General features: G+C 43.4%; 1 protein-coding gene across 1 annotated transcript in view; it reads right to left on the reverse strand.

Moving 5' to 3' along the window:
- Positions 1-24842, reverse strand: part of LOC126225576 (luciferin 4-monooxygenase-like) — a 40793-nt gene extending 15951 nt beyond the window's left edge. The window contains exons 1-3 of the mRNA XM_049942213.1: positions 24573-24842; positions 14618-14815; positions 10783-10948 (exon numbers count right to left, since the gene is read on the reverse strand). Coding sequence (XP_049798170.1) covers positions 10783-10948; positions 14618-14815; positions 24573-24842 — 634 coding nt within the window. The remainder of the gene's footprint in view (positions 1-10782; positions 10949-14617; positions 14816-24572) is intronic.
- Between the last annotated feature and the right edge of the window lie 3048 nt (positions 24843-27890).

Below are 27890 nucleotides of genomic sequence, written 5' to 3' on the forward strand. Positions count from 1 at the left end.
ATTGTAACAATTATTAGAGCTTAGTTAGACCTGTAGAATTCGTGGTGTACGCGATTCCTTACGACGACGTAAACCATATGTCGAACATGTTAACCTAAAATTGATGTTCTGTGTAGGTACAAGGTTATAACAACCTTCAGGTTGGTAAAGAAACCTTTTCATAACTCCGACTATTTAATTACATTTATACCTTTAATATCAGCAGCTGATAAAACTTAAATCTTTTTTTACACTAGAAACTTACAAATGAAGTGAGATAGTGCTACAGATTACTCCAAAGTCGCAACATTCCATTTGCATTCTGTATACATCCACATATTCACCTGACAAAGGAAGTTCATGCTTTCAAAATGCGTCGTGGAGATAAATAGTGACTGGTAACAGTAAACTTGTTGTTTCATTTGATATCAGAAACAGTCATGTTCTCACTTAAAGTTCGTAATGTACATTTTTGTCTTTTTTAAGGAGAACTGAAAAGTAATATTCCAGGAGATTACCTGATGCATATTTTTGAAAACTGTTTTAACATCGGCAACTGTTAAATTAATATGTTGCAAGAGAAAGTATGAATGGTCTTACATTGTAGTTAATGCATTGAAGTTATTTTTTTAAGCGATAGGAGAGGGGAACACAGTCAACGTAAATTGCAGATACTTCTCCTCCAAATTCTACTATAAATAGCGAAGGTAACATTTTTTTAATAATATAAGCTGGGAGTAGAAAGATCAGTAAGCTGTACTTCCCAAACCCGTCTCCCTTGTCTCTAATAATTCATAAAGAAAATAGTCCTAGACAAAGAAACCTATGTTTGATCAATTTTTGGTCAAAGTTTGTCGGCGAAGCCATACCAAATGAATTCGAAAAAAGTCTCTGAAAGCTTACGAAGTGCCTTACTCGAAAATTACGTAACCATATTACGTACCAAAACAATACCACTACTCCGAGAGAGAAAAGTTTTTGTACTTGATTTCGTGCTTTTTCGGCACCTGTGAGTTGATAACAAGCAGGAATTCTAGAACTTTTAGGATCAAATGATTTAGTCTTGTTAAAGAAAACGTGCAGTGATGCTAAATGTGTTTGGGGAAGACATCATCATCATCTAGAAGCAAAGACAAAGCTAACGTATAGAACTCACGTAAATTTCTGTTAAACATACACACTCGACGAGTGTTATCAGAAGTCAACACTCATCACTCAATGTGACTTGCTTGTCAGCCTACTCTTTTGCGGACTGTCTATCAATGAAGAAATTAAACACATAAATTCCTTTCTAAATTATTTGCTACTATCAAATGTAATGAATTCACCAGGAACTAAAATTTTGGACATAATTTTCAAAACGATTTCTTTATTTGTTGGAGTATGAGAGTTCATGACTATAAATACTAGCTAATTTTTAATTAAATTACTGTCAACGGTTTATCGTAGGTCAAAGTTAGTAAGATAGAAAGAGAGAAAGGTAGGGAGACGACTGATAAAGGAAAACTCAGTTGCCGGCCGGAGTGACCGAGCGGTTCTAGGCGCTACAGTCTGTAACAGCGTGAACAGCTACGGTCGCAGGTTCGAATCCTGCCTCGGGCATGGATGTGTGTGATGTCCTTAGGTTGGTTAGGTTTAAGTAGTTCTAAGTTCTAGGGGACTGATGACCTCAAAAGTTAAGTAACATAGTGCTCAGAGCCATTTGAACCATTTGAAAACTCAGTTATCCAAAATAAGGAATTGAATCTTGTCCTTCAGTTAAGCAGTTATAATTTCCACTTGCATACAGTAAGGTCTTGATATGTGTGCAGGATGTAGTCAAGTGAATAAGAAAATTTTATAAACTTGGTTACGTGATATATTTGAGCTTTTTCCCTTGTATTTTGGTGTCTTGTGCTCCTTTCGTTCCAGTCAGAGAATACCTTGACAACCATTGTAACTATGAGCTGTTTCATTATGTTGCTTGCCGTTTTTAGGGTTCCGTACATGAATCCGTAAAAACATAACCCTCACGGGATCACCTTATTCTCCGCATGCCTGTCTGTTGTCTATCCGACTAATAAGGCCCTTATTTCTCAGGAACGGGTATTTGCAACAAGTTTAAATTTAAGTCACGTACTAAGGCATACCTTCCCGTTGTGGACTGAAAAATTTAATTTCTCTTTAACGGGTATAAATAAATTTGAAATACTAAGTTCTACGAGCTCCTGGCGGTGAACAAAATTTAAGGTTATAATTCATTACGATGAAAAGATACGGCAATATGTGACACATACTCTGATACCCTAAACTCACTCGTCCAGATCATGTAAATGAACTACGAGGCCTGTTCAGAAAGTAAGCTCCGATTGATTGCCAAATTGAAACCACAGTGAACATCAGAAATGTTTTACTTGTAACAATTAGCTACACCTTTCAGCTACTTCTCTACGTAGTCGCCGTTCTGACTTAGACTTTTGTCATAGCGTTGTACCAACTTTTCAATAGCCTCATCATAGAAGGCAGCCGCCAGTGCTTTCCGCCAATTCTCCACGCTGGCCTACACCTCGTTGTCTGTGTCAAAATGTTGTCTTCAAAGACAGCGGTTCATGTGACCAGAGATGAAACTCAGGGGGAGACAATTGCGGACTGTATTGTGGGTAATCTCACATTTCCATTTGAAAACGATGCAGTAGCATCTTCATTGCCCCTGCAGAATGCGGCTGAGAATTGTCTTGAAGAAGAAACAGCACGACAGTTATGTAATGTTAGCTGCATAGCTTCAGGCGAAATTTCTCACCAGGCCCTCGTACTTGGCGGCAGACACTATTTTCTAGACATCTTTACGCACTCACTGCGAGCTCAGAAATGAGAAGAGCGACGTGATGCTAACTGGGGTTATACTAGAGACACTACCCAACACATCTGTGCAAAGCTTTATCGGATTTTCATAGTCGTTTCCATTTCGCGACCGATCGGAGCTTACTTTCTGAACGCCCCTCGTATATGTACGAAGGGCGTTGAATAAGTAACGGAACATTTTGTTGCTCGGCCAGTTTCGGTTGACAAAATTTGAAATTTGGTGCGGGCCATAGAGGAATATTTCCTCTTCAGGCCCTAGTTTCATGAAGTTTCAATAGATGGCGGCGCTATACATGCTGTAATTGGTATGCCTTCCAAGCAGAGAGCTGTCATTGATTTGTTTTTGGCGGAAAACCAGAGTGTCATTAATATTCATGTGCGCTTGCAGATGTCTACGGAGACGTCCCAGCGAACAAAAGCAGAGCGAGTCGTTGGGCAACAACGTCGCGGAAACCTGTCAGAATTCCATCATGCCGTGTGGAACGTGCGGACACAGTCATTCGAGATGACCAATAGCTCACAATCAAACACTTCGCTGGTCAAAATGGTTCAAATGGCTCTGAGCACTATGGGACCTAACTTCTGAGGTCATCAGTCCGCTAGTACTTAGAACTACGACCGTAGCGGTCGCGCGGTTCCAGACTGTAGCGCCTAGAACCTCTCGGCCACCCCGGCCGGTACTTCGCTGGTCAACTGGATGTCTTTGTAGTGCTGACCTATTCGTGCACTAATTGGGGTACTCAATGGTGTGAGACCGCTGTGTTCCTCACCGCCTAACAGAAGACTATAAACGGTATCGAAGGAATTGGTTGCGCGTTACGAGACTGAGCGTGCAATCTTTTATCGAACATCTGCACATGAGATAAAACACGAGTTCATAATGGCGAGCGGGAAACAAAACGCTAATCCATGGATTGACACCATATTGCCTGCCCTCCGCAGAAAGTTCAAAGTCGGAACTGAACAGTTCGTTATAACGACGGTCTTCTGAGACTCTGGTTGGATTACTCAGTTTCATAAGCTCTCTCGTTACGCAACGATGAAGAGTATTGTGCTACCCACAACAAATATGATGAAATGACTTCAGTGTGTTCGTCGTCACAAAGACACAAAAGAACTTCTCTCTCTCCATGCCAGCGCAAGGGCTCGTACAAGTCTGCGCACCTGAGAATTGCTCACACAGCTTCTTTGGACTGCTCTTTCTCATCCACCTTACACGTCGGTTCTCGAGCCTTCCGTCTATTTGGCCGAATGAAGGATGTGCTCTTCAGGAAGCAGCACATGGATGATAGGGAGATTACTGATGCAACAAGACGTTGGCTTCGACATCGACCAGTGATAGTGACATGCGGGAATACAGGCCCTCCGAGTAAAGTGGCATAAGGCCGTCGTAGTGAACCGAGGTTATGTTGAAAAATAGTGGTGGTGGTGGTTGTTGGGATGTTGAAGGGGGACTAAACAGCTAAGGTCATCAGTCCCCCTGAAAAATAGTCTTTTGTGGCAAAAAGAGTGGAGAATAACACGGTATGTTGGAATCTTGAAGGAGACCAACCTTGCTTTCAGATACAGATGCGTTGCAGTAAATATTGACCGCCTCTCATACGTGTCAGACCTGATAGTCTAGCGCTGCACCGAGCATCTGGAAACCGAGAAGTCGAGGGATCGAATGTCGATTGGTCGATAGATTTTTCAGCCTTCATTTTGACATAGCCTTCACTTCTCGACGATGTGAGGAGGCGGCAGAAACAACACTAAGCCGTGGCTGGCTCATGGTATGCGCTGGATTAAACCTTCGTTACGATTCTGTGTTTGGTCTCCCGCGGTTATCGCGATTATGCTGTTATCCTTTCCTGCCGCGGGTGGCAGCAGAGGTGTGTATGAATACTCGCAGCTTGAACTATCTTTGACCTGGCGCTTATAGTTTCCGGCTGGGCGGTGTGCGACCAGTCGGTCGGTTGGCGTGGAGCAGCGAGGAATTCTCCCCGGGACGTAGTTTGGCCGGGGGCCGCTAGCTGTCTCTACGCGGTGTCGGAGTGTGTGGGGCTGTCCCCATTGCTACGAGGTCCGTGGCTCACCGATCCTGGACATGAAAGTTGAGTTTTGATTTAATCTACCAGCAAGTCAAGACCATACTGTGTCGTTTGGAGTTCGTTGTCGGCTGTTGGGATATTCAAAAGTGGCTCAAATGGCTCTGAGAACTATGGGACATAACTTCTGAGTCATAAGTCCCCAAGAACTTAGAACTATTTAAACCTAACTAACCTAGGACATCACACACATCCATGCCCGAAGCAGGATTCGAATCTGCGACCTTAGCGGTTGCGCGGCTCCAGACTGTAGCGCCTACAACCGCTCGGCCACTCCGGGCGGCTGTTGGGATATTCCCGCAGCAACAAAGTGGTTTTCAAGTTGGAAAATTCTAGCCACCCTCTGGTGGAGTTTCACTGCATTTGGTTATTTGAATTGCAGCGCACCAGTGGAATCTACTGACTTGTGGCCGTTAAAGTTCCGGTTACCTGTCCTAATCGTTGACGTAAATTTCAGGCAGTGTTGTTTCCTCATCGTGTTGTTGCTGTCCAGCACGGTGTGTAGTTTGACAGCTCCATGTATGATTGGTTGTGGGCGCCAATCAATATCTTCTTCGTTGTTCCCTTGAACTTGCTGTTGTGCACTGGACGGGTGAAGTGGAAGTTATATTGTCGGTGGGTCCGTTGACTGTCGGTCGGTTGGGTTGTCGTCGGATCTTGAATCGTTGTCCCGACTGCCTGTCCCACCCAAGCGAGCGTTAGTGTTTGAATTCCACGTCGACTCTCGAACACCTGAACGCCCTTGGGTGTACTGCCTTTTTTCATTTGTTCTTGTTGTTTGTACTTGTATGGCTCCCAGCCGATTTCTTTAAATTAATATTGTTTTGCCCTTAAGGCGTAAAATTCTTTAGGCCTTCAGCCTAATTTAAAGAACTGTTTCACGTAAGATCTTTGGCATTTTAAAGATCTAAATGTTGCTGAATTTTAAGTGTTAGTTGAAGTTTCTGATTCTTTGAGCCTTCAGCTTAACTAAAGAACTGTTTTAAGATAAGGCTTTGCCTTTTAAATTTCTGTTTTGGTTGAGTTTTACCTAATTAAGAACTGTTTTACGTAAGGCCCTGTTTTTTTTAATTAATGTTGTTTAGCCTGAATTGTTGGGCTTTCAGCAGATTTTGAATTCAAATTGTTTGCTCTGAAAATCTCAGATTCTTTGGGCTTCAGCCTAAAAAAGAACTGTTTTAAGATAAGGCTTGCCTTTTAAATTTACGATTATGCTTGCGTTTTAAGTTATCGGCCTTCAGCCGTTTTTAAATTAAAGTGGCTTTCAACCGGTAATTGTGGAAAGCCGCCAAAATAAGGGGCTGTCAGTTACACTCGAACATACAACTTATTTTGGCGCCTTTCCACAATTTAAACTACCTGTCCTATCCTGGGTGCGGGCTAGCTTCTGAAATGTCTGTCACACAAGAATCTTGGCGATTATATCGAATAACTAACAAATATCTGGGGAAAAATATTTTGGTAAAATAGAAATACATGGTCAGACTTCATTAAAAGGAAGTATCTGTTGATACAATACATCCTTAGGCGCCTAGGAGCTTTAATAGAATAATAGTAGGAAGGTGGGGTGAAGGGGGTGGGGGAGGGAGGAGGAATGATAATGTAGACCAGCACTTGACTACAGTAAGTAGATGCTAATGGATGATGAATTAAGTTGTGGTTGTTATGCAGCGATCAAGAAGCTTGCAAGGGACAGACCGGTATGGATAGCTGCATCATATCAGTGTGCAGAATGAAGAGCTCACAAACAACCAGGAAAAAATTACTGATGCCTGGTAAATGAGAGCAGTGTAACATTAATTTCGTGTGGACAATAGCCTGGAGCAGTTCTCCAATTAGACGATACTTCAGTGACTTTTGCCTCTAACCGACGCCGTTAATCGTACTAGGTAAGGCGGCTACAATTTGTGACGTGAAATCTGAAGCAGGTGTCGTTCATGGCGAATTTTCATGTTTTGAGAACTGAAGGCTAGGTTAACGGAAGACTGGAAAATCTCCATAATTCGAAAAGTATTCGACTCTAAGAGCTTTCAGTTCTAGTTACGCATTTTACCACTACATACCAGCCCAGCACAGATGCGAGAGGTATTACGAGTATTGACTTAGTAATGGTACAGAAGTTTAGATTTTTCTTCTCGGATACTAACGTCTCATCTACTTCAATTCTACCCGTAACCATCAGTTTTCTGCATTGTCTCCCTCTGACTGTTAGATAAGGCGGGTGATTTTCTCCCACGCACGAGAAACATATCACATTCACATGGAGGTGGCCTAGCAGTTGGGCAGTAATTTTAACGTCCAGAAATTGCATGCTCTGTCTGTGGGGTAAGGGACTGCCCGATGGGTGCGTCACCCCCCTTCGAGTAAGTGACATGGTACACTTATCTGCAGCGCTCGATAGCCATCAACTACAGGCGTCTATTAAAACAGGTCAAAGCAGCGCTAACCGATAACTGTGTTAGGACACGAAACATCCTGCAACGGACGTGCTATGCCAACGTTGATTTGACGTCGCGCATTCCCTGTGTGGCGTAGACGCTTCAAATCACGACATTTCTGGCCTGCCGCATGCTCTCCGCTATGGGACTCCCTATTAGTATGGGAATGCTGTTTAATATCTGCCTCGAGCACCTCACCTTCCCAAGGGTCAGAGGGTTCTTGCACCTTTTTGATGTTCAGAGCAGAGAGAAGGCCCATTTTGTAGGCTCTAGCGTGAAAATGTGGCCACGTCATCCGATATGTCTTACAAGCTTGTTGCTGGATGCATTAATGAGAATCTCTCTCGCTCCAATGATGCTGTCATCGGACATGCCAGCGCCATTATTCTACATTGACCAATTCTTCCTTGAATTGTTACATACGCACCTTGCTATTTTCTACATGCTTAACACCGGCATGTGCAATGTACACCAGTATGCAACAGAACAGGGCGCCGAACGTGACAGAAAGGAAATAACCCATATAGAGTGGTGTTTTATGTGGCTGGCGGTGAACGACGTTTGACACATAATGATTAACGGAAAGTAGGTGTGTCAGTCTCGCCTACAGCAAATTCACCTCGCAGACGCTCCACAGTGTGTTACCTGCGAAGGATACGGATGACCATCCCATTGTCTGCGGATCGGCGAAGGATATTTGGCATTTCGTGCGCAAGATGTTGGCTTTCCACACACTCGTGGTCCCTACCGGATAACTGCAAAATCGCTCCTCTTCCCGGATGAAGTGTGATTTCCGAGAGAAAACAACGACGTGGATATACAGCCACGCCGTCCAACCCTTGTTCGGTGACAATGAGCTGACAGTCCGCGATTTTTGGCACTATTCAAACGATCGACACTATGCGATTGCACACAACCCCAGGTACCGACAACACTTCTCAAATTTTCTCTTGAGCGACTTCCGTAACCTGTCTCCCAGATGGACTATCCGTGACAGGAAAAGTTGAACCACGAACCCTTTTTTGTTAGAATTGAATTACCTGCGAGGAAGGCATTGCTATGGTACGAGAACACAACGCATCAACAATCCATCAATAATTTCGCAGCGGGAACATTTGGTAGCCATTAGGGACTGGCTTTCATTTACCTTCCTCTCGGTACTATGAGTCGTATCATAGCACACTGGTGATGGTACGAATAAAACATACAGTAGAGGACGTTTTTGGAAACCGAGAGGACGCGGGGTTGAATCCCTGTCGGAAAATAGATTTTTCAGTCTGTGTTTTAACATACCCTTCATCTCACAACTACATGGGAATTCGCCAGAAACGACGCATGGTTCGGACTCCACGTTAAACTGTAGGTCTCCTTTCCTGGTAGGATAACTGGGTAAGGTGAAGTCGCTGAAATGTAAAATTGAAAGACTCGACGCGGCCATTGAGCCACACGAAATAATTATTATACACTCAGAGAGTGTGTCTCCTACCAATGCTAGTTCCTGATGATATGTAAATACGAACTGCCACCAGGTGCAACGTATCATATAGATAGTAGTTTTTCCCTCGCTGAATATGCGAATAGGACACGGCCGCAATTCCCTAACACTGAGGTAATGTATTATCCACTACGGGCTCTACAGTGGCATCAGGAATATGTATGTAAATATAAAAGTGCTTTTCCTTCTGTCTTGATACCATCTGCTGCAGATGAATACCGAGACAGTATTATCCCACAGTCATAAACACACCACCTTGCTTTATTTGGATCTTCTATGAAAGGTAATGAACTGGAACATTAATAGACACTGTGTTTAATTGATCAGAAACCTCGTTCTCAACAGTGTTTTCACAAGAGGAAATCGTGCAGTCATCTTTACAATGGAAGTAAAAGTAAGCCACCACCAGTTCAGCAGAGCGCACAATTTTCCCACTCGTTAAAGGGGGAATGCGGCTTGTGTATAGTGTCAGTCTGTCACCGTCTCAACTTTAAACGAGCACACAAGAAGAGCTGTCAGTTTTGGAAGTTGCCCAATGAACTGGCGTACACCACAAAGACACCGCTCGATCGTTCAATCGTGAAACAACACACGAGACGTTTCGTCGAGGTCGTTCTCTGTCAGTAACACCAGCAGCCATGGAAGGATGCTGAGGAGAATGGAACAGATCTGCGCAAACGGGAGAGCTCTGTCGGTCCGAACAGTGGACAACCGCCTCCACACGTTCAGTTTAGCATCTGTGCGTCAGTTACGAAAATCGGTACAAATTTCCCTGTCCCCTGTTGCTCAAAGCGGACAAGGGAACGGCTGGAATAGAACCTGGATCATTTTCGATGGATTTTCTTCACCGAGGAGTGCACTGATTTGCGTGATGTCTGATGTTTTCGTATAAGAGTGTGGAGGTGGCCAAGAATCAATGCACAGATTCAGCTCAGAGGTGGGGCAGTCACGTTTTGCGCTGGTATCATGTCCGATGCCCCTCATCATTCTCCAGCGTAATTAAGGACTGTGCATTATAGGTTAAGAATCATCCCACCTTCTCTCCACTGCTAAAATCATAAAGCACGAGCACACTGACCGTCCAGGAGCAAGGAATCAACTGAACTGCCCGTGATATCTGCTAACGCGAACCTGTTTGATTATGGATGGAACCACTAGAGACCTGCACTGCACCATCAGAAACTCTTCTCACAGATTGGATGATATCAAGAGTCAAAGACTAGCACAGTATTTACCAACAGGTTTCAATCACCTTGTGAACATCATACAAAGGAACAACGAAACACATTACAATGCACAGGATGGAGGTTCTGAGCGCTACCTAGCAAATGATTTTTATTTCACAGTCGAGCAAAGCGTTGCATTTTTGAAGAGACTGCTTCTATTTTGTTATTTTTTCTGTTTATTTCAAAGCAAAATTATTATTTTTAAAATTTAATGAGGCTTCTTGTTTCGTTCTCTGCAGTCGTTGAACCTAAGCCTGCCGTTCGCTCCCTCCCTCTCCATAGACACAGACCCAAACATTTGCAAATATGCAGTGGCGCAATACTTCTGAACAGGGGCGATCAAAATGTTTTAATTTACGCGCGTTGCTGCAGCGTACATATAACGCAGCACGACTCTGATGCGGTTATATAAGCACAGACATTAAGGCAAGGGACTAGTGTGACATTAATTTCTTTCCGAAGTGCATGCGATAAGTGCGTAAACTATGTCGACTATTATGTTTCCTTTTTCTTCTCTTTTGCCCACCGAAGGACAAAAAACGATCGACATCTAACGGAGAATGAAGAATGTTTAAAGGGTACAAATCATTTCGTTTGTAACGGACGTCGCATGAAAGACGTGGTGAGCTCCATTTTATATATCGATCGTTATTACTAATTTTAAGGCAGTAAATGCTAAGTCCTTGTTGTGAGTCATCCACCTCTCCTCGCCTCACCTTTTACCAGCTGCCTCAGTTCGTCAGTAGTGACGGTAGCGCCCTGGGCCAGTACGACGAAGGCTGCTGGATGCTCCTGGTCCTCGTCGTGCGGCAGGCCCACCACCACTGCCTCAGACACCTGCGGGTGTCCCAGCAGCCACGCCTCCAGCTCTGAAGGCGATACCTGCCGAAACATTCACTCCTCTGCACACCATCGCAAAATACATATAGCATGCAGTTACAGACATTGCTTCGAGGTTGAGGTGGAGAACGAGGAAATACTACTTTTGGAGATAATGTTCGCCACGTTTGTGCCACCGCACGTCGCTCCTAGATTGTGCCAAATGGCAAGAGCCTCAGGAAGCGCAGCCTGTGTTGTCTGGGTACAGGTTTGGTGAATCCAGGTGTCTTGTGCTGGGTTCTCGTAATCACCTCCACTACTGTCTGACTGTAAGCTCTGGACAAACAAAAACTCAGTATCAAGGTGTGCTGCGTACTAATGAGATGAATGGCAGTTGAGGCGGAACAGTCTCTCGCACTTCAGCTGAATAATCATTACCCGGGCAAGATGAGCTCTGTCTGCGTTGACCCTTATTTCTCTAGCTCTTCGTGGGACGTCCGCGAAGATTACATCAATTTCAAACAGTTTCAGTAGTGGGTGTGGTCTGCTGGACAGTGTTGACACCCAAATACCAAAGATATCTCGAAGTGTCTAATCACCTGAGACTCCGTCAACATAAGAGACAGCAGGGCTAGTAACAGACCACATTCTAAGGTAAATAACTTCCTCGTTGCTATCAAACGTGTGACAGGTTCGTTTGAAAAATTGAAGAATTTCTACCTTAACGAAGCCTTAGAAGGATTTGCTGGGCAACTGAAACCTAACAAGAGGCTATGTAATTGAAAACTTTCTGTTCGTGACAGTGAAGGCTACTAGCTAAGTAAACAAGGTATTAAATACCAAATCAATTGGGGGGTATGCCATCCACAGGGAGTTAGTTTTAAATTTTGTAACCCTTAAATTTTCTAACCTTCGAGTACAATGGCTATATGTGGCAAAGGAGTGCAACAGGAATAAGAAAGGAAAGATACCATCGACGTAAAGAAACTCATGAAAAGCATAAAGGGTAAGCTCGAGAAGTTACCATTATTTATTCTGACTTTCTGCTTACCATAGTTAGCCGACCACATTTCCGGAAGCTTTATTTGCCTTGAAGTTAGGCTATTTAACTCGTAACCTCTGCGCTGCTTTAAGCACCAACGCTGTGTCGCGCCACCGTCCTATTCAAGAGTTAGTCTACGTGTGGAAGTTGTACTTTGTCAGCAGACGAAGATTACGAAACGCATTTATGCAACAGAAAGTGGTACCATATACACACAAATAAAGAATTACAACAATATTGTTTTTGGAGTACCATAAATACAAAGAGGTGGGCTGCTGTGCTTACGTCGCTAGAACATCGTCATGGCAGTCCCAGCTACAGTTTTGACATAGTAGAATACGTGAAAATGCTTTTATAAATATATGTACTATTCTGCTCCAGTGCACAGTTTACCTCCTGCTCGCTACCTCCTGCATGCCTCCCGCATTCTTCTGAGTGGCGGACTTCATGTTCACAAATATTTTGGTAGCAGATAATGTCGATTACGGTAAGATATCAAACGTAGGTCTCAAATATTTACGAAACAGAGTGTTGTCATTATAGGAACATCACTCCTCTTTTGTAGCAGAAGCATAACGCGATTTAGACGGAAATTTTTTTCGAGATTTCATTCATTCATATAATTTTAAATTACCGTTATTTATGTGATATTTTATGCGTTCCTGTCTTATGATGATTTTGAAATTTTTTCGGGTATTCTAACTGTTGGCATCCGGCATAACACCTGGGATTTTGGAATCGTAATGTTTTCTGAAACACGCAAATTTTACTTGTTCTTGTAAATGTTTTAAATTTATATTTTTATTTAAATACAACGCTTAGAGAAATTCATACCACCGTTAATTCAGAAAAACCAGAAGAAAAGAGAGGTTAAGGATACTAGTGTGTGGAGAAACATTTAATGGCGTTTGTTGGACTTATTAGTAGTTCTGTTCATGAGAGAGACACAAAAAGTCATAGCAGAGAACGGTAATCATTAGTTACACAGAGTGTGACGGGTACAAATGTAGATATTTTTATTCGTGACATACAACCGTGTACTGAACAATGTTACATCAGTATTTACTTCATTTGTAGACTAGTAACTGTGGCTACTAGGAGTAGTAGGTCTTTATGTTGGTTGTATCTCCAAGTACAAGTGGCAAGCCATAATGCCTATTTTCTCCCGGGCCAGGAGGGCAGATGCTTAAGTGTGGATGTCTGGACTCAACACAGTTTATACTGAAAGACGCAGTCCACTTAGTGTGGAGTTACAATCATACAGAAACATCAGGCAGTAACTTATATGACGCTTCTGTGGGAAGATTGCTCAAAACAAAAAGAAAACAATTAACAACCACAACCCTGTGTATCCGGTGTGCTAGTTTTACACGAGAAAATTCGTCATTTAAAGGTGCATTTGTACAAAGAGTGTTGTAGAAGAAAAACGATGCAGTGGAAGATGAAGTGTGATTCGTAATGAATAAGCGATCGCCCTTTTCTCTAGATAAAAGCTGAGTGAAACCGGAATTTATTTTTCAGACCAAAAGAAAATCCTGCCATATATTACATTTCACATTTTTTTTCCAAACTACTGCGATTATCAGCGATCTAAAACGTTAATAGCGAATTTCGTTGTACTTGTGAAGGAGAGATTTCAATGCTGGATGCAGCTGAACTACAGATTGCAGTATCACACGTCGAAGGCTAGACTCAGCTCTCTTGTATTCACTTTGATCACTAATACGAGGGTTATTCGGAAAGGAAGGAACGATCGGTCGCGAAGTGGAAACCACAGTGTGTTGGGCAGTGTCTCTAGTATGCTCATGGATCGCGTTACGCCATTCTTTTTAGTTTATGAGCACACAGGGAGCACATACAGATACCTAGAACAATAGCGTCTCCCGCCAATTACGAGGGCCTGGTGAGAAATTTTTCCTGAAGCTATGAAGCCAACATTACATAACTGTCGTACGTTTTCTTCTTCAAGACAATCCTCAGCCGCATTCTGCAGGGCCAATGAAGATGCTCCTGCATCGTTTTCAGTTGGAACTGTTTGATTACCCACAGTACAGCCCCTAATTGTCTCCCTCTGAGTTTCATCTCTGCTCACATGAACCGCTGGCTATGAAGACAACATTTTGGCACAGACAATGAGCTGTAGGCCAGCGTACAGAATCGGTGGAAAGCACTGGCTGCTGCTTTCTATAACGAGGGTATTGGGAAGTTGGTACAACGCTAAGACAAACGTCCAATTCGGATCGGCGACTATGGAGATAAGTAGCTGGAAGTTGTAGCTAATTGTTGCAAATAAAACAGTTTTGATTTTCACTGTGCTTTCCATTTCGTGACCTATCGTTCCTTGCTTTCCGAATAGCCCTCGTAACATGGCATTCAGAGTGTAGCAATCACTGATATTTTGAAAACTGGAAAATATTATTTTAAAAGCTTTCTAAAAAAATTTATGGCATTTATGCTAACAGAAATTGTCTCAGAATTATGAAAATTCCGTAGACGACGTGAAGTTTATACCTAAGTTCTGAATACGATTTTACGCCGAAGTAGAGACCGGTGGTGGGAGGACAATTTTATAAGTAGTAAGGAAGAATACTAGTGCAGGTACAATTCACAATGATTAAATGTAATGTCCACAGCAGAGACTAGGAACGAGTTTTATTCCCAAGAATAATGACTTAACTTTAAGAACTCACGTGAACACCACGGTATTTGACGAGTTCCTTTACTCTGTCGACGACGTAAAAGTTGCCATCAGCGTCGTAGTGCCCCACGTCTCCGGTGTGGATCCAACCCTCTTTGTCCACGAACTCCTCCATGATGGCCCATCCTTTGAAGAACAGCTCGCCATCGACTCCTGGACCGAGACACTTCCCAGTCTCTAAGTCCAATACCTGCAGTTAGAGCAGTCGCAAACTTTACGGATACACAGATCCTACACTAACACTAAGACCATGCACTGAGTCCAGAACACATAGAAAGACAGCTATCTTCAGTGAAACGCATGGATAAAAAAGATAGGCAAAGCGGAGGAGGAATATCATCAGTACCTACTCATATACAGTGGAGCCGAGAAGGAGACAAGAGCTAAACGCAGCAGAAGGGATACGTATCCACAAGAAATACAAAAATTTTGTGAAAAGTGCCAATACATCTCTGACTAAAGTAAAAATGGCTCATCAGAAATTGAACATTATCTCTATGTATAGACCAGAGGAATGTAGACCTAGAACGGAAAGAGAAGCCTTCTATGAACAATGACAAGAAGTTATCAGTCAGATTCTTTCAAACGAACTTACAGTGATAATGGGGCATTTCAATGCTCGAATTGCAAATAATTTCATTACAGGAGTTAAACAGCGATTTAATGATGACTTTCTAAATGATAATGGTTAGATTATCAACAGCTTTTGGTCAAGTAACGAACTGAGAATAAATAATATCCTCTGTGACCACAAGAGGCGTTATAAGAATGCTTTCCAGAATTCAAGAGCTCGTAAATCCACAAGAGATCACACTGCTACATATAATGACATCAATTTTCAGTCATAGCGACTCAATGTTAGAGTTGCTATGGAAATAATTTACAAAGATTTTATATCATAAACGATAAGCAAAAAAAATAAAAGAGATCAACATTGAAGAGGATAACGTTGGAAGAAAATCAGGACATTTCGAAGCAGCAGATCACTAGTTATACAGCATAACAGAAAAACAAACAGAAGACCATGGTTTCACAAAGAAGTTCAAGAAATATATAAAAGAGGTGCGCCTGTTTGAACTACGAATTACTCAAACCACAAAAATCTTATGAAGAGTTCAAAAGACTTCATAATGAGACAAATTCACTAGTGAATCATTTTGAGAAGGAACACTGGAAAATATTTTCTAAAAATACATAACTTGAGTTCTGTGGGATGCAGAAACAAATTTGTAGAATAATATCAATACAGAGGAAAGAGTTAAATTAATTTTGGAAGTGAATGACATAAATGAGGCATCATTGGTTGAATATTTAACAGAGTTTCTTAAAAGTAAAACACTACTCGAGAACAGGAAGGTTTCGGAGACCAGCATACAAGTAAACGATGATGTAACTGCTTCACATGCAGAGTTAGCAGAAGCCATAAGTCTACTAAAAATAGTAACTCTCCAGAGAAAGATAGGATTCCCAATGAATTATTAAAGTATGGCATCCACTAGCAGCAAAGTTAACCAAATTAAATAACAAGCTCTCAATCTGTATAAAAATTCCAAATGAATGTAGAAATAGTATCATTATTCTCATGCAAAAGAAAGGAGATAAGAAAGATAGTCCAAGTGCATGCTGATAAATCTACTCATTTCAGCTCTTAAACTCATAACAATAATAATAAGAAATGAAGTAAAAGCCATTACAACCCTTGCAGAGGAGTAGCGTGGTTTCATATCTTGTAGGTGACAGACAGATGGAGTATTCATTCTTAGGCTGTAGAGAACTCCGTTTACAACACACCAGCTTATCTTTGTTTTATTGGTTTACAGTGTTGTTAGCCAAGGCGACTGTCTGAGCCCGCAACTTTTTGACTTAGTCATGGAAGAGGTGATCAGGTATTGGCTGATAGTGATTATAGAATTTTGGATGAAGGAATAAAAATCGTTTGTTAACATGACAATATAGTTCTGCTAGAAAACAACGAAGGTAACATGCAGAAAAATTTACATATAAGGCAGCCAAAAACCTAAATATCATCATACAGATTCAAAAAATCATATTTCTGACGACATCTGTGTAACCAATTAGATTCGAACTGGAAGTGGATGGAAAAAGTTTTCAGCAGGTAATTACATTTAAATATCTTGGCATTGAATTTTCCACCAGTGAAATGTCGAAAAGAAGGTTGGAGAACAAGTAGCAAATGCTAATATAGTGACAGGGTGATTAAACGATTCAATTTGGTAAAACAAACGTCTAAAAAAATATACAAAGACAAGAATATACAAAACAATAATGAGACGAGTTATGACATACAAAACTAAGACCTGAACCATTAAAAACTAGAAGACTTTTCAAAAGCAAGAACACGAAAATTCTTCAGAGGATTGCAGGGGAGACAGCGAAAAAGACAGAAGAGAAAGTATGAATTTAACGAACACATAAGCAAATTTGATAAATGAAAGATTCTGAAAATCGAAAGAAATATATCACCAGCTTGTGAAAGAAGTAGAGGCCGTTCAAGGAAAAGAAGCGAGTGACAACCTCGAGGCACATTGAGTCGTAGTGAAGGACACAGACCCTTGCCAAGGAAGAACGAAAGAGGAATAAGAAGAATGATTAAAATTCTTCAGTAAACGTACATACAAAAGAGAGACTTTTCATTATTTGCCTAGTGTAGTATTACATAACTATTAGGTGTTACAGAGTGTAATGCATTTTATATGCTTGTCATTTATACAGTTCTTGTGATACTTGTGCTTCGTAATTGACTTGCATTATAGTTTTGTACCAAATGATTTTCATACTTTCATATTTTCAGATTTTAAATTACATAACGTTTCGATTTTTCGCTTGTTCTCAACATCTGCATTTTTCAGAACAATTGAGGGTATGGATTTGAAACCACCGTTATCGATATCCTGCCTATGAGTATCAGCACGTATTACCAAGTGAGCCTTACCTATCAGAATTTTCTGTACCTTCGCGCCTTTTCCGGCGGACAGAGTATTGTCGATGCACGCCAACAATGCTACTAGTAGAGAGTGCCCGAAGTAAGTACTAGGTTTGAGTCGATCGAGTGAATATCTAATGAAAGAGTCGCGAGTGATGGATATGTGAAATTAAAGTGGAGAGCGTTTACTAGCTGCACTGAGGGATCTATTTAATTTATACAGGGTGTTTCAAAATTGACCGGTATATTTGAAACGGCAATAAAAACTAAACGAGCAGCGATAGAAATACACCGTTTGTTGCAATATGCTTGGGACAACAGTACATTTTCAGGCGGACAAACTTTCGAACTTACAGTAGTTACAATTTTCAACAACAGATGGCGCTGCAAGTGATGTGAAAGATATAGAAGACAACGCAGTCTGTGGGTGCGCCATTCTGTACGTCGTCTTTCTGCTGTAAGCGTGTGCTGTTCACAACGTGCAAGTGTGCTGTAGACAACATGGTTTATTCCTTAGAACAGAGGATTTTTCTGGTGTTGGAATTCCACCGCCTAGAACACAGTGTTGTTGCAACAAGACGAAGTTTTCAACGGAGGTTTAATGTAACCAAAGGACCGAAAAGCGATACAATAAAGGATCTGTTTGAAAAATTTCAACGGACTGGGAACGTGACGGATGAACGTGCTGGAAAGGTAGGGCGACCGCGTACGGCAACCACAGAGGGCAACGCGCAGCTAGTGCAGCAGGTGATCCAACAGCGGCCTCGGGTTTCCGTTCGCCGTGTTGCAGCTGCGGTCCAAATGACGCCAACGTCCACGTATCGTCTCATGCGCCGGAGTTTACACCTCTATCCATACAAAATTCAAACGCGGCATCCCCTCAGCGCCGCTACCATTGCTGCACGAGAGACATTCGCTAACGATATAGTGCACAGGATTGATGACGGCGATATGCATGTGGGCAGCATTTGGTTTACTGACGAAGCTTTTTTTACCTGGACGGCTTCGTCAATAAACAGAACTGGCGCATATGGGGAACCGAGAAGCCCCATGTTGCAGTCCCATCATCCCTGCATCCTCAAAAAGTACTGGTCTGGGCCGCCATTTCTTCCAAAGGAATCATTGGCCCATTTTTCAGATCCGAAACGATTACTGCATCACGCTATCTGGACATTCTTCGTGAATCTGTGGCGGTACAAACTGCCTTAGACGACACTGCGAACACCTCGTGGTTTATGCAAGATGGTGCCCGGCCACATCGCACGGCCGACGTCTTTAATTTCCTGAATGAATATTTCGATGATCGTGTGATTGCTTTGGGCTATCCGAAACATACAGGAGGCGGCGTGGATTGGCCTCCCTATTCGCCAGACATGAACCCCTGTGACTTCTTTCTGTGGGGACACTTGAAAGACCAGGTGTACCGCCAGAATCCAGAAACAATTGAACAGCTGAAGCAGTACATCTCATCTGCATGTGAAGCCATTCCGCCAGACACGTTGTCAAAGGTTTCGGGTAATTTCATTCAGAGACTACGCCATATTATTGCTACGCATGGTGGATATGTGGAAAATATCGTACTATAGAGTTTCCCAGACCGCAGCGCCATCTGTTGTTGAAAATTGTAACTACTGTAATTTCGAAAGTTTGTCTGCCTGAAAATGTACTGTTGTCCCAAGCATATTGCAACAAACGGTGTATTTCTATCGCTGCTCGTTTAGTTTTTATTGCCGTTTCAAATATACCGGTCATTTTTGAAACACCCTGTAGATGAAGATCAGCGAGAAGACGTGAATTCGGGAGTATTTCGTATCGAGCAGAAATTACGAAACCAAATGCGAATCTGTGCGACTCCTGTGAGCAGTTATTGTTATCGTGGAACACTGGCGCGCGGACTCAGCTACAGGTGAGAGTATAGATTTAGAAATGAGATAATGTGAACGAGCTGAGACTTCTTCGGACTGATTGTACTAGGATTTCACAACCAGATTGTAAACGGTAATAGATTTCCAGGAACAGGTACGAATGCTGGCTATTATGTAAGTTATTTGAAACCTTCCTATTTCTCCACGTGCCTGCCATATACATATATATACAACCTTCGTTCAAGATTTTTGAACTAAATGTCTTTCCCTGTCATTCTTCTCCTCCATTCCATGTTGCCCTACTATTTTTCCTTCTTTTCCTTTACCTGCTATCGAAGTCTACTGCCCCATCATAAATTAACTTTGTCTCCCGTAACAATCTCAACAATTTCTCTTATCTTGGACTAAATTCTTTCAATCCCTTCACCACCTCTGGAGCTATTATGCACGTAAACTTCGTTGTTGACTTGGTATCAATCTTGACTATTATGATGTGTTCACTGTGCTGTTCATAGTAGCTTTCCCGTATTCCTATTTTCTTCTCTTTTATTACAACCGTTCCAGCATCACTCCTGTTTAATTTTATGCTGGTAACGCTGTATTGAGTTGAATCGAAGTCCTGTTCTTTGTGCCAAACTCCTTCAGCAACAACCACAACATCTAACTTTAGCTACTCGTTTACACTGTCTTACCTACTTACCGGATTTAAGGAACTAAGGACCAAAACTTCGCCGAAAAAACTTTCAGAGGTTGTTCAGGGATACCTTCTGAATATTTTCGTATCAGGATCACAAGGAATATTGCGGCACTTTACAGAGTAATAATGTAATCATTATTAGTCATTTTGTTAACCCACCTATACTTGTTTATGGGAAAAGGTCTGTAGTATTTACTTGCCGAAACGTACAGCATAAAACACACGATTTCGTTTCTCGAAGGGGACTATGTACAGCTCACGTGTCCGCCGTCACTGTGGAATAGCTCAACTTCGCGTCGCTGTGCCGCTCTTCCATTGTGTTCAATGGGTCCATACACGAGGTGGATATCGGCCAACTCTTCATTAGTAAATCTGTCCATTGTACTGTTAACGCACGAATAGCACTGCCGGAAAACAAAACCCTACACTGAACAGAGCAGTACTGAATGCAAATATGAGAACAACGATTCAAATACGGCATTACTGTTGTCAACAAAAGGTACCGTAAGCGAATCGAAACAAGACGCACAGAGCATTATCGACGACTTTTGCACTGACGTGCACTATGTCCAGTGACATACGGAAAGAAAGCTAATTGGAGGTCCGCCTCGGATCCGCGCGGTCAGCGTGGCGGATTCCTAACCGAAGGGGCGCTGGTTCTGTTCCTGGCTGGGTGCCGGCCGGTGTCGTGCGGTTCTAGGCACTTCAGTCTGGAACCGCGCGACCGCTATGGTCGCAGGTTCGAATCCTGCCTCGGGCATGGATGTGTGTGATGTCCTTATGTTAGTTAGGTTTAAGTAGTTCTAAGTTCTAGGGGACTGATGACCTCAGCTGTTAAGTCCCGTAGTGCTCAGACCCATTTGAACCATTTTGAACCATAAAACCAATCCTGGAAGGTGCCAGCTGTGTGAGCAACTGCGCTGTTTTCTTGAAACAAAGCATCATCGTTGAGAAACAAACGCTGTAGTTTTGTTATGGACCTGATCATCACATTTGGTAGCAATGTGACTTTGGAGAATAAGCATGAGGTCCACGGATTACCACGATGTCACTGCCCAAATCATCACCAAATCCTGCCCATGTTTCACTATTGTGATGTAAACAGTGTGAAACAAGATACATCCGGCGAAATGACTTTCTTCCATCGCTCCATAGTCCACGCTTTACGACTTCTGCGCCACCTTTCCCTGTTATGGCCATTTGCGTCACTGATGTGTAGTTTTTGAATTCCAGTTCAAAAATTCAAATGGCTCTGAGCACTATGGGACTTAACATCTATGGTCATCAGTCCCCTAGAACTTAGAACTACTTAAACCTAACTAACCTAAGGACAGCACACAACACCCAGCCATCACGAGGCAGAGAAAATCCCTGACCCCGCCGGGAACCGAACCCGGGAACCCGGGCGTGGGAAGCGAGAACGCTACCGCACGACCACGAGATGCGGGCGAATTCCAGTTCACCAGTCTTATTCCTCTTCACAATCCTCTTCAATGACCATCCGTCACGATCACTCAACACGCGCTTTCGTCCGCATTGTGACATATCAGATGATGGCTTTACGCTATCTCTTTACGGAGTATAAGTCTTCGATACAGCGCCAAACATTTTCGTTACCTTAGTTAAAGAAGCATCCACCATACAGAGGACCTCCGCCCGCATTCCAATTCACTTAGAGCCGAGATAATGCCCTCACAGCTATACAAAACATAGTCCTGACGACGACTGAAACTTGCTACGTATTGAAAACATTGTGCAGATGCTGTTCGTGGTCAAAATAGAACAGTGCAACCAGCAGGCTTGACTAGCTCGTGCATTTACGTTAAAGAATGTTCTCGTTGTGTTTCCATATTTTAGTCCAAAACACACACGCACAGATATATATACTGAACAGCCAAATAAACCGGTACACCTGCCTACTGGCGTAGGGCCCCCACGAGCACGCAGGAGTGCCGCAACACGATGTGGGATGGAGTCGACTAATGTCTGAGGTAGTGCTGGAGGGAATTGAAACCATGAGTCCTGCTGGGATATCCACAAATCCGTAAGAGTACGAGGGGGTGGAGATCTTTTCTGAACGGCATGTCGCAAGGCAGCCCAGATATGCTCAACGATGTTCATGTCTGGGGAGTCTGGTGGCCATCGGAAGTTGTTAAACTCAGAAGAAGTTTCCTAAAGACACTCAATAGGAAATAAGGACGTTTGCGGTTTCGAATTGTCCTGCTAGAATTGCCCAAGTCCGTCGGAATGCACAATGGACATAAATGGATGCAGGTGATCAGACGGGATGCTTATGTACGTGTCACCTCTCAGAGTCGTAGTTAGACGTATCAGGGAACCCATATCGCTCCAACTGCACACACCCCACACTATTACAGAGCCTCCACCAGTTTGAACGGTCCCCTTCCGACACGCAGGGCCCATGGATTCATGAGGTTGTCTCCATACCCGTGCATCCGCTCGATACAATTTGAAACGAGACTCCTCCGAATAGCTAACATGTTTTCAGTCATCAACAGTCCAATGTCGGTGTTGACAGGCCCCAGCGAGGCTTAAAGCCTAGTGTCGTGCAGTCATTAACGGTACAAGCGTGGGCCTTCGGCTCCGAAATCCGTACTTATGATTTTTCGTTGAAAGATTCGCACGCTGACAGTTGCTGATCGCCCAACATTGAAATCTGCAGAAATTCGTCGAAGAGTTGCACTTCTGTTACGTCGATCGACTCTCTTCAGTCGTCATTTGTCCCGTTCTTGCAGGATTTTTTTCCGGCCGCAGCGATGTCAGACACTTGATATTTCATCAGACTCCTGATATTCACGGTACACTCGTGAAATGATCGTACGGGAAAATCCCCTCTTCTTCGCTGCTTCTGAGATGCTGTGCCCCATCGCTCTTGCGCCCACTGTAACACCACGTTCAACCTCACTTAAATCTTGATAACCTGCCATTGTAGCACCAGTAACCGATCTCACAACTGCGCCAGACACCCTTTGTCTTACACAGGAGTTGACAACCGCTGCTTATATATCTCTGTATTTGAATACACAAGTTATACCAGCTTCTTTGATGCTTCAATATGTATACGTTGCAGTAAAGATTAGAAGTTTTGTGTCCATGTGTCCACACTTCAAAGCCCCAACTTCTGCCGAGGGGCAGATACGTGTTAATGGCATACTCTTGGTATTCGTACTTTGAGGTAGTAACCAACCTGAAAACACACTACTCCTAATAGGTGTAATTATTACTCTCGAAATGAGACAAATACTGATATGATGTAGTTCAAAACACTGACCTCACTCATCTGCATTTACACACCTAAAACTCGTCATAAATGATTCATTGTAGTACGTATAGATAAATTATATTCACAGTTACAGTAGTAAAGAAAAATATAGCCTTTATTTCTCTGTATTGAAGTTATCAATGGCTGAAAACAGTTGAATTTACAATTTTTGGAACATAAATGTCTTATCATTTCTCCAATAACATAAAATATCTAACAGTAAAGCGAAATTTTAATCTGATGTGGAATCATTTCTTCTGGACAAGAGTTTCTCTTCATCAGACATTTATTTATCTTGTCACTGGAAGTATGTGTGATGCAGAATAAAAATATATTTACTTCATTGTTACGTTTGTGCCTGAAACGCGATGTATGTACAGGTACATACTACTGTAATGTAGCGCTTGACACAGTCACGTCGATTAAATATTTGGGCGTAACATTGCAGAGCGATATGAAGTGGGACGGGCATGTAATGGCAGTTGTGGGGCAGGCGGATAGTCGTCTTCGGTTCATTGGTAGAATTTTGGGAAGATGTGGTTCATCTCTAAAGGAGACCGCTTATAAAACACTAATACGACCTATTCTTGAGTACTGCTCGAGCGTTTGGGATTCCTATCAGGTCGGATTGAGGGAGGACATAGAAGCAATTCAGAGGCGGGCTGCTAGATTTGTTACTGGTAGGTTTGATCATCACGCGAGTGTTACGGAAATGCTTCAGAAACTCGGGCGGGAGTCTCTGGAGGAAAGGAGGCGTTCTTTTAGTGAATCGCTACTGAGGAAATTTAGAGAACCAGCATTTGAGGCTGACTGCAGTACAATTTTACTGCAGCCAACTTATATTTTGCGGAAAGACCAAAAAAATAAGATAAGAGAGATTAGGGCTCGTACAGAGGCATGTAGGCAGTCATTTTTCCCACGTTATGTTTAGGATTGGAACAGGGAGAGAAGATGCTAGTTGTGGTACGAGGTACCCTCCGCCACGCACCGTATGGTGGATTGCGGAGTATGTATGTAGACGTAGATGTACTGCAGGTGAAGTACACGTCCATTCGAAGGCAACTATGTTAATGGTCTATGGAATATGTAAGTAACTAAGTACTGCTAAACGACACTAAGGACTCACACGCCCGGCCAGTGTGTAGCAGTATGCAGTACCTTGGCTTGCACCCCGTCATTGACCCGGCCCACGGAGCCAGGTGGCACTGGGGGGCGACGGTTGAGCGCCATGCACAGGTGGAAGGCCTCTGTCTGGCCGTACCACTGTATCAGCGGCCGGCCCGTGCGTGCCTCGATCCAGGCGTGCGCCTCCGCCTTGAGCGCCGCCCCTGCTGTCACGCCCACGCGCAGCCGCTGCAGCGCAGACCGCAGCCGGCCCTCCGGAGCCTGGCGCAGCAGCGACAGCCACTGGTTCGGCGGCATGAACATCACGGTGGGCTGCCGAAGATCACTCTGACAACACCTCTGACCTTCCTGTGACCCCTCACCCTACTCTAATGGCCAAAGTAAGCCATTCCTGAATAGGACGTCAGAAACTTTACACAACAAGAATAAGCTTAATCGCAAGACATTTGGCATCTAACAGCATGGGAATATGTAACTTGAAAAGCTATTAACTTAACGAAATGATAATACGGCATTTTTCACCAAGAGTCCTCTTCTGGGGATTTCAGCCCACTGGTGCAAGTCTTTATTTGACGTCGCTTCGACGACTTGCGCGTCGATGATCATGAAAGTATGATCATCACAACAGAGACACACAAACACAAACATGCACACGCGCAGAGTCTCGAGTGAGCAAAATCCCCAACCTGGCCGGGAATCGAACCCAGGACCCAGAATCAGCAAAGCTAACAAAAGACTTCGTACTGCTCACTATGAAACGTGACGATACACATTTAAAAAGTATTAAAAGTAATTGAAAATAGTCTTGTACATACAACCCCAAAAATATCTCTAAGGGAACTGATTCGGTGAGAAATGAAATTTATGGCTCAGTTCTACTTATGGAACGAGTCGGTTGATAGGCTACATCATAAGGCAACAATATACAGTTAGGAAGTGCAAGGAGAGCTTCAGCACGTTCAGATGGATGTACTATCATGCTCAAATGTATGCGAATGACCTAAATTTCTTTTCACCTCATCTGCATGCACCTCATTATCATAACTTTGCCGGCCCGGGTGGCCGAGCGGTTCTAGGCGCTGCAGTCTGGAACCGCGCGACCGCCACGGTCGCAGGTTCGAATCTTGCCTCGGGCATGGATGTGTGTGATGTCCTTAGGTTAGTTAGGTTTAAGTAGCACTAGGTTCTAGGGGACTGATGACCTCAGAATTTAAGTCCCATAGTGCTCAGAGTCATTTGAACCATCATAACTTTCATGAATGTCCTCTCATCTCTTTTTGATACACTCGTTTGGCTGTACAGATTGGTTATGACAAACAGCTAGAAAACAGTGCTCTATATGGCAATTAATCCATATATGAAACCTGAGTTTCTTCCGGCGTATAAAAATAATTTACAGGGGTCATCCGCATGCATTCATCGACAGCCACAGATATTTCGAAACGTGACCACCCTCTCATTTGCGTGGTAAAACTGTAGCAAGTAGGCGCTGTGCAAGTGAATTCAAAACCTCAATTTACAAAGCAATTCTGGAAAGATAAAACAAACACACACACATAGTGTAAACACTAGCGCCACCACACAACCAAAGATGACCGACGCCAGGAGTTATCGGTAGTGAAAATTAATAAACAGTTGGTGAGTTAGCATTTTGTCCCTCTATTTCCTTTTCTTTTATTTTTTTAATTGAATAGAGAGAGAGGAGGATTCCTCGACTAATTTAGGCAAAAACCTCCATCTCTATTTACGAGGTTACATGCTAATTTAATCTCAACTAATCCTTAGTAATACTATCCCAATAGTTAGAAGTGCCTGCAAGAATTTCCACGTTGTTATATTCCTTACACTGACCTACTGCAATAGTCGATGTGCTTCGCTGTTTAAGCGTGTGTGACGCTTATGCTCACTACACCCCGCCGGCCGGGGTGGCTGAGCGGTTCTAGGCGCTACAGTCTGGAACCGCCCTACCGCTACGGTCGCAGGTTCGAATCCTGCCTCGGGAATTGATGTGTGTGATGTCCTTCGGTTAGTTAGGTTTAAGTAGTTTTTTTTACGAGACTGATGACCTCAGAAGTTAAATCCCATAGTGCTCAGAGTCATTTGAACCATTACACTACACCCGTCCTCCACGGACCTGATAGTCTGACCAATATATGACATCTCACAATTGCAAGAAATACGACAGACACCTGGCTTACGCAAATCCTGATAATCCTAAACGGAACCTAAGAGGACCTTAATCTTAAATGGCAGTTTGAAAACATATTTCACATCATATTACGGCAAAATAAGACCAGGCTTGTTAGAGATACTCCCAGCGTATGGCAGAAAGGTCTTAGACTTTGCTGCCAACTCGATGTTATCGTCACTCGCCCAGTGCACGGTTGGTCGATAGCGCAACGCATGCCTGATCTGCCTTTCACTACATCCATTCTGACGGAAGATGACCTCAAGGAGGATTAACTCAGGGACTGGAATGGCGTGGGCCCTTTGAACCAAGCTACGTAGTATCCCTTCAGCGGAATCAACTATAAGCCTGTAGCCACCACTCACTGTGAGTAGGCTTACTATATACGGCATGTCCCGATGTACCATCAACCTCCCTCATCACCAACACATCACGGAAGGGAAGACAGTCATCCTTTTTACCTCCATCGTGAAACGAATACTGGGATGGACAGAGTTGGATATTCTAAAAAGTCGTTCAAATTTTTACTGCCGTGAGGCCAAACAACAAAAACATCGTCTATACATCTGAAAAAAGCATGCAGGTCACAAAGCCATCGACTCCAAGGCACGTCCCTCGAAGTCTTTTATAAATACACTCCTGGAAATGGAAAAAAGAACACATTGACACCGGTGTGTCAGACCAACCATACTTGCTCCGGACACTGCGAGAGGGCTGTACAAGCAATGATCACACGCACGGCACAGCGGACACACCAGGAACCGCGGTGTTGGCCGTCGAATGGCGCTAGCTGCGCAGCATTTGTGCACCGCCGCCGTCAGTGTCAGCCAGTTTGCCGTGGCATACGGAGCTCCATCGCAGTCTTTAACACTGGTAGCATGCCGCGACAGCGTGGACGTGAACCGTATGTGCAGTTGACGGACTTTGAGCGAGGGCGTATAGTGGGCATGCGGGAGGCCGGGTGGACGTACCGCCGAATTGCTCAACACGTGGGGTGTGAGGTCTCCACAGTACATCGATGTTGTCGCCAGTGGTCGGCGGAAGGTGCACGTGCCCGTCGACCTGGGACCGGACCGCAGCGACGCACGGATGCACGCCAAGACCGTAGCATCCTACGCAGTGCCGTAGGGGACCGCACCGCCACTTCCCAGCAAATTAGGGAC

This window comes from Schistocerca nitens, chromosome 1 (assembly GCF_023898315.1).
Source record: "Schistocerca nitens isolate TAMUIC-IGC-003100 chromosome 1, iqSchNite1.1, whole genome shotgun sequence".
NCBI lineage: Eukaryota > Metazoa > Arthropoda > Insecta > Orthoptera > Acrididae > Schistocerca > Schistocerca nitens.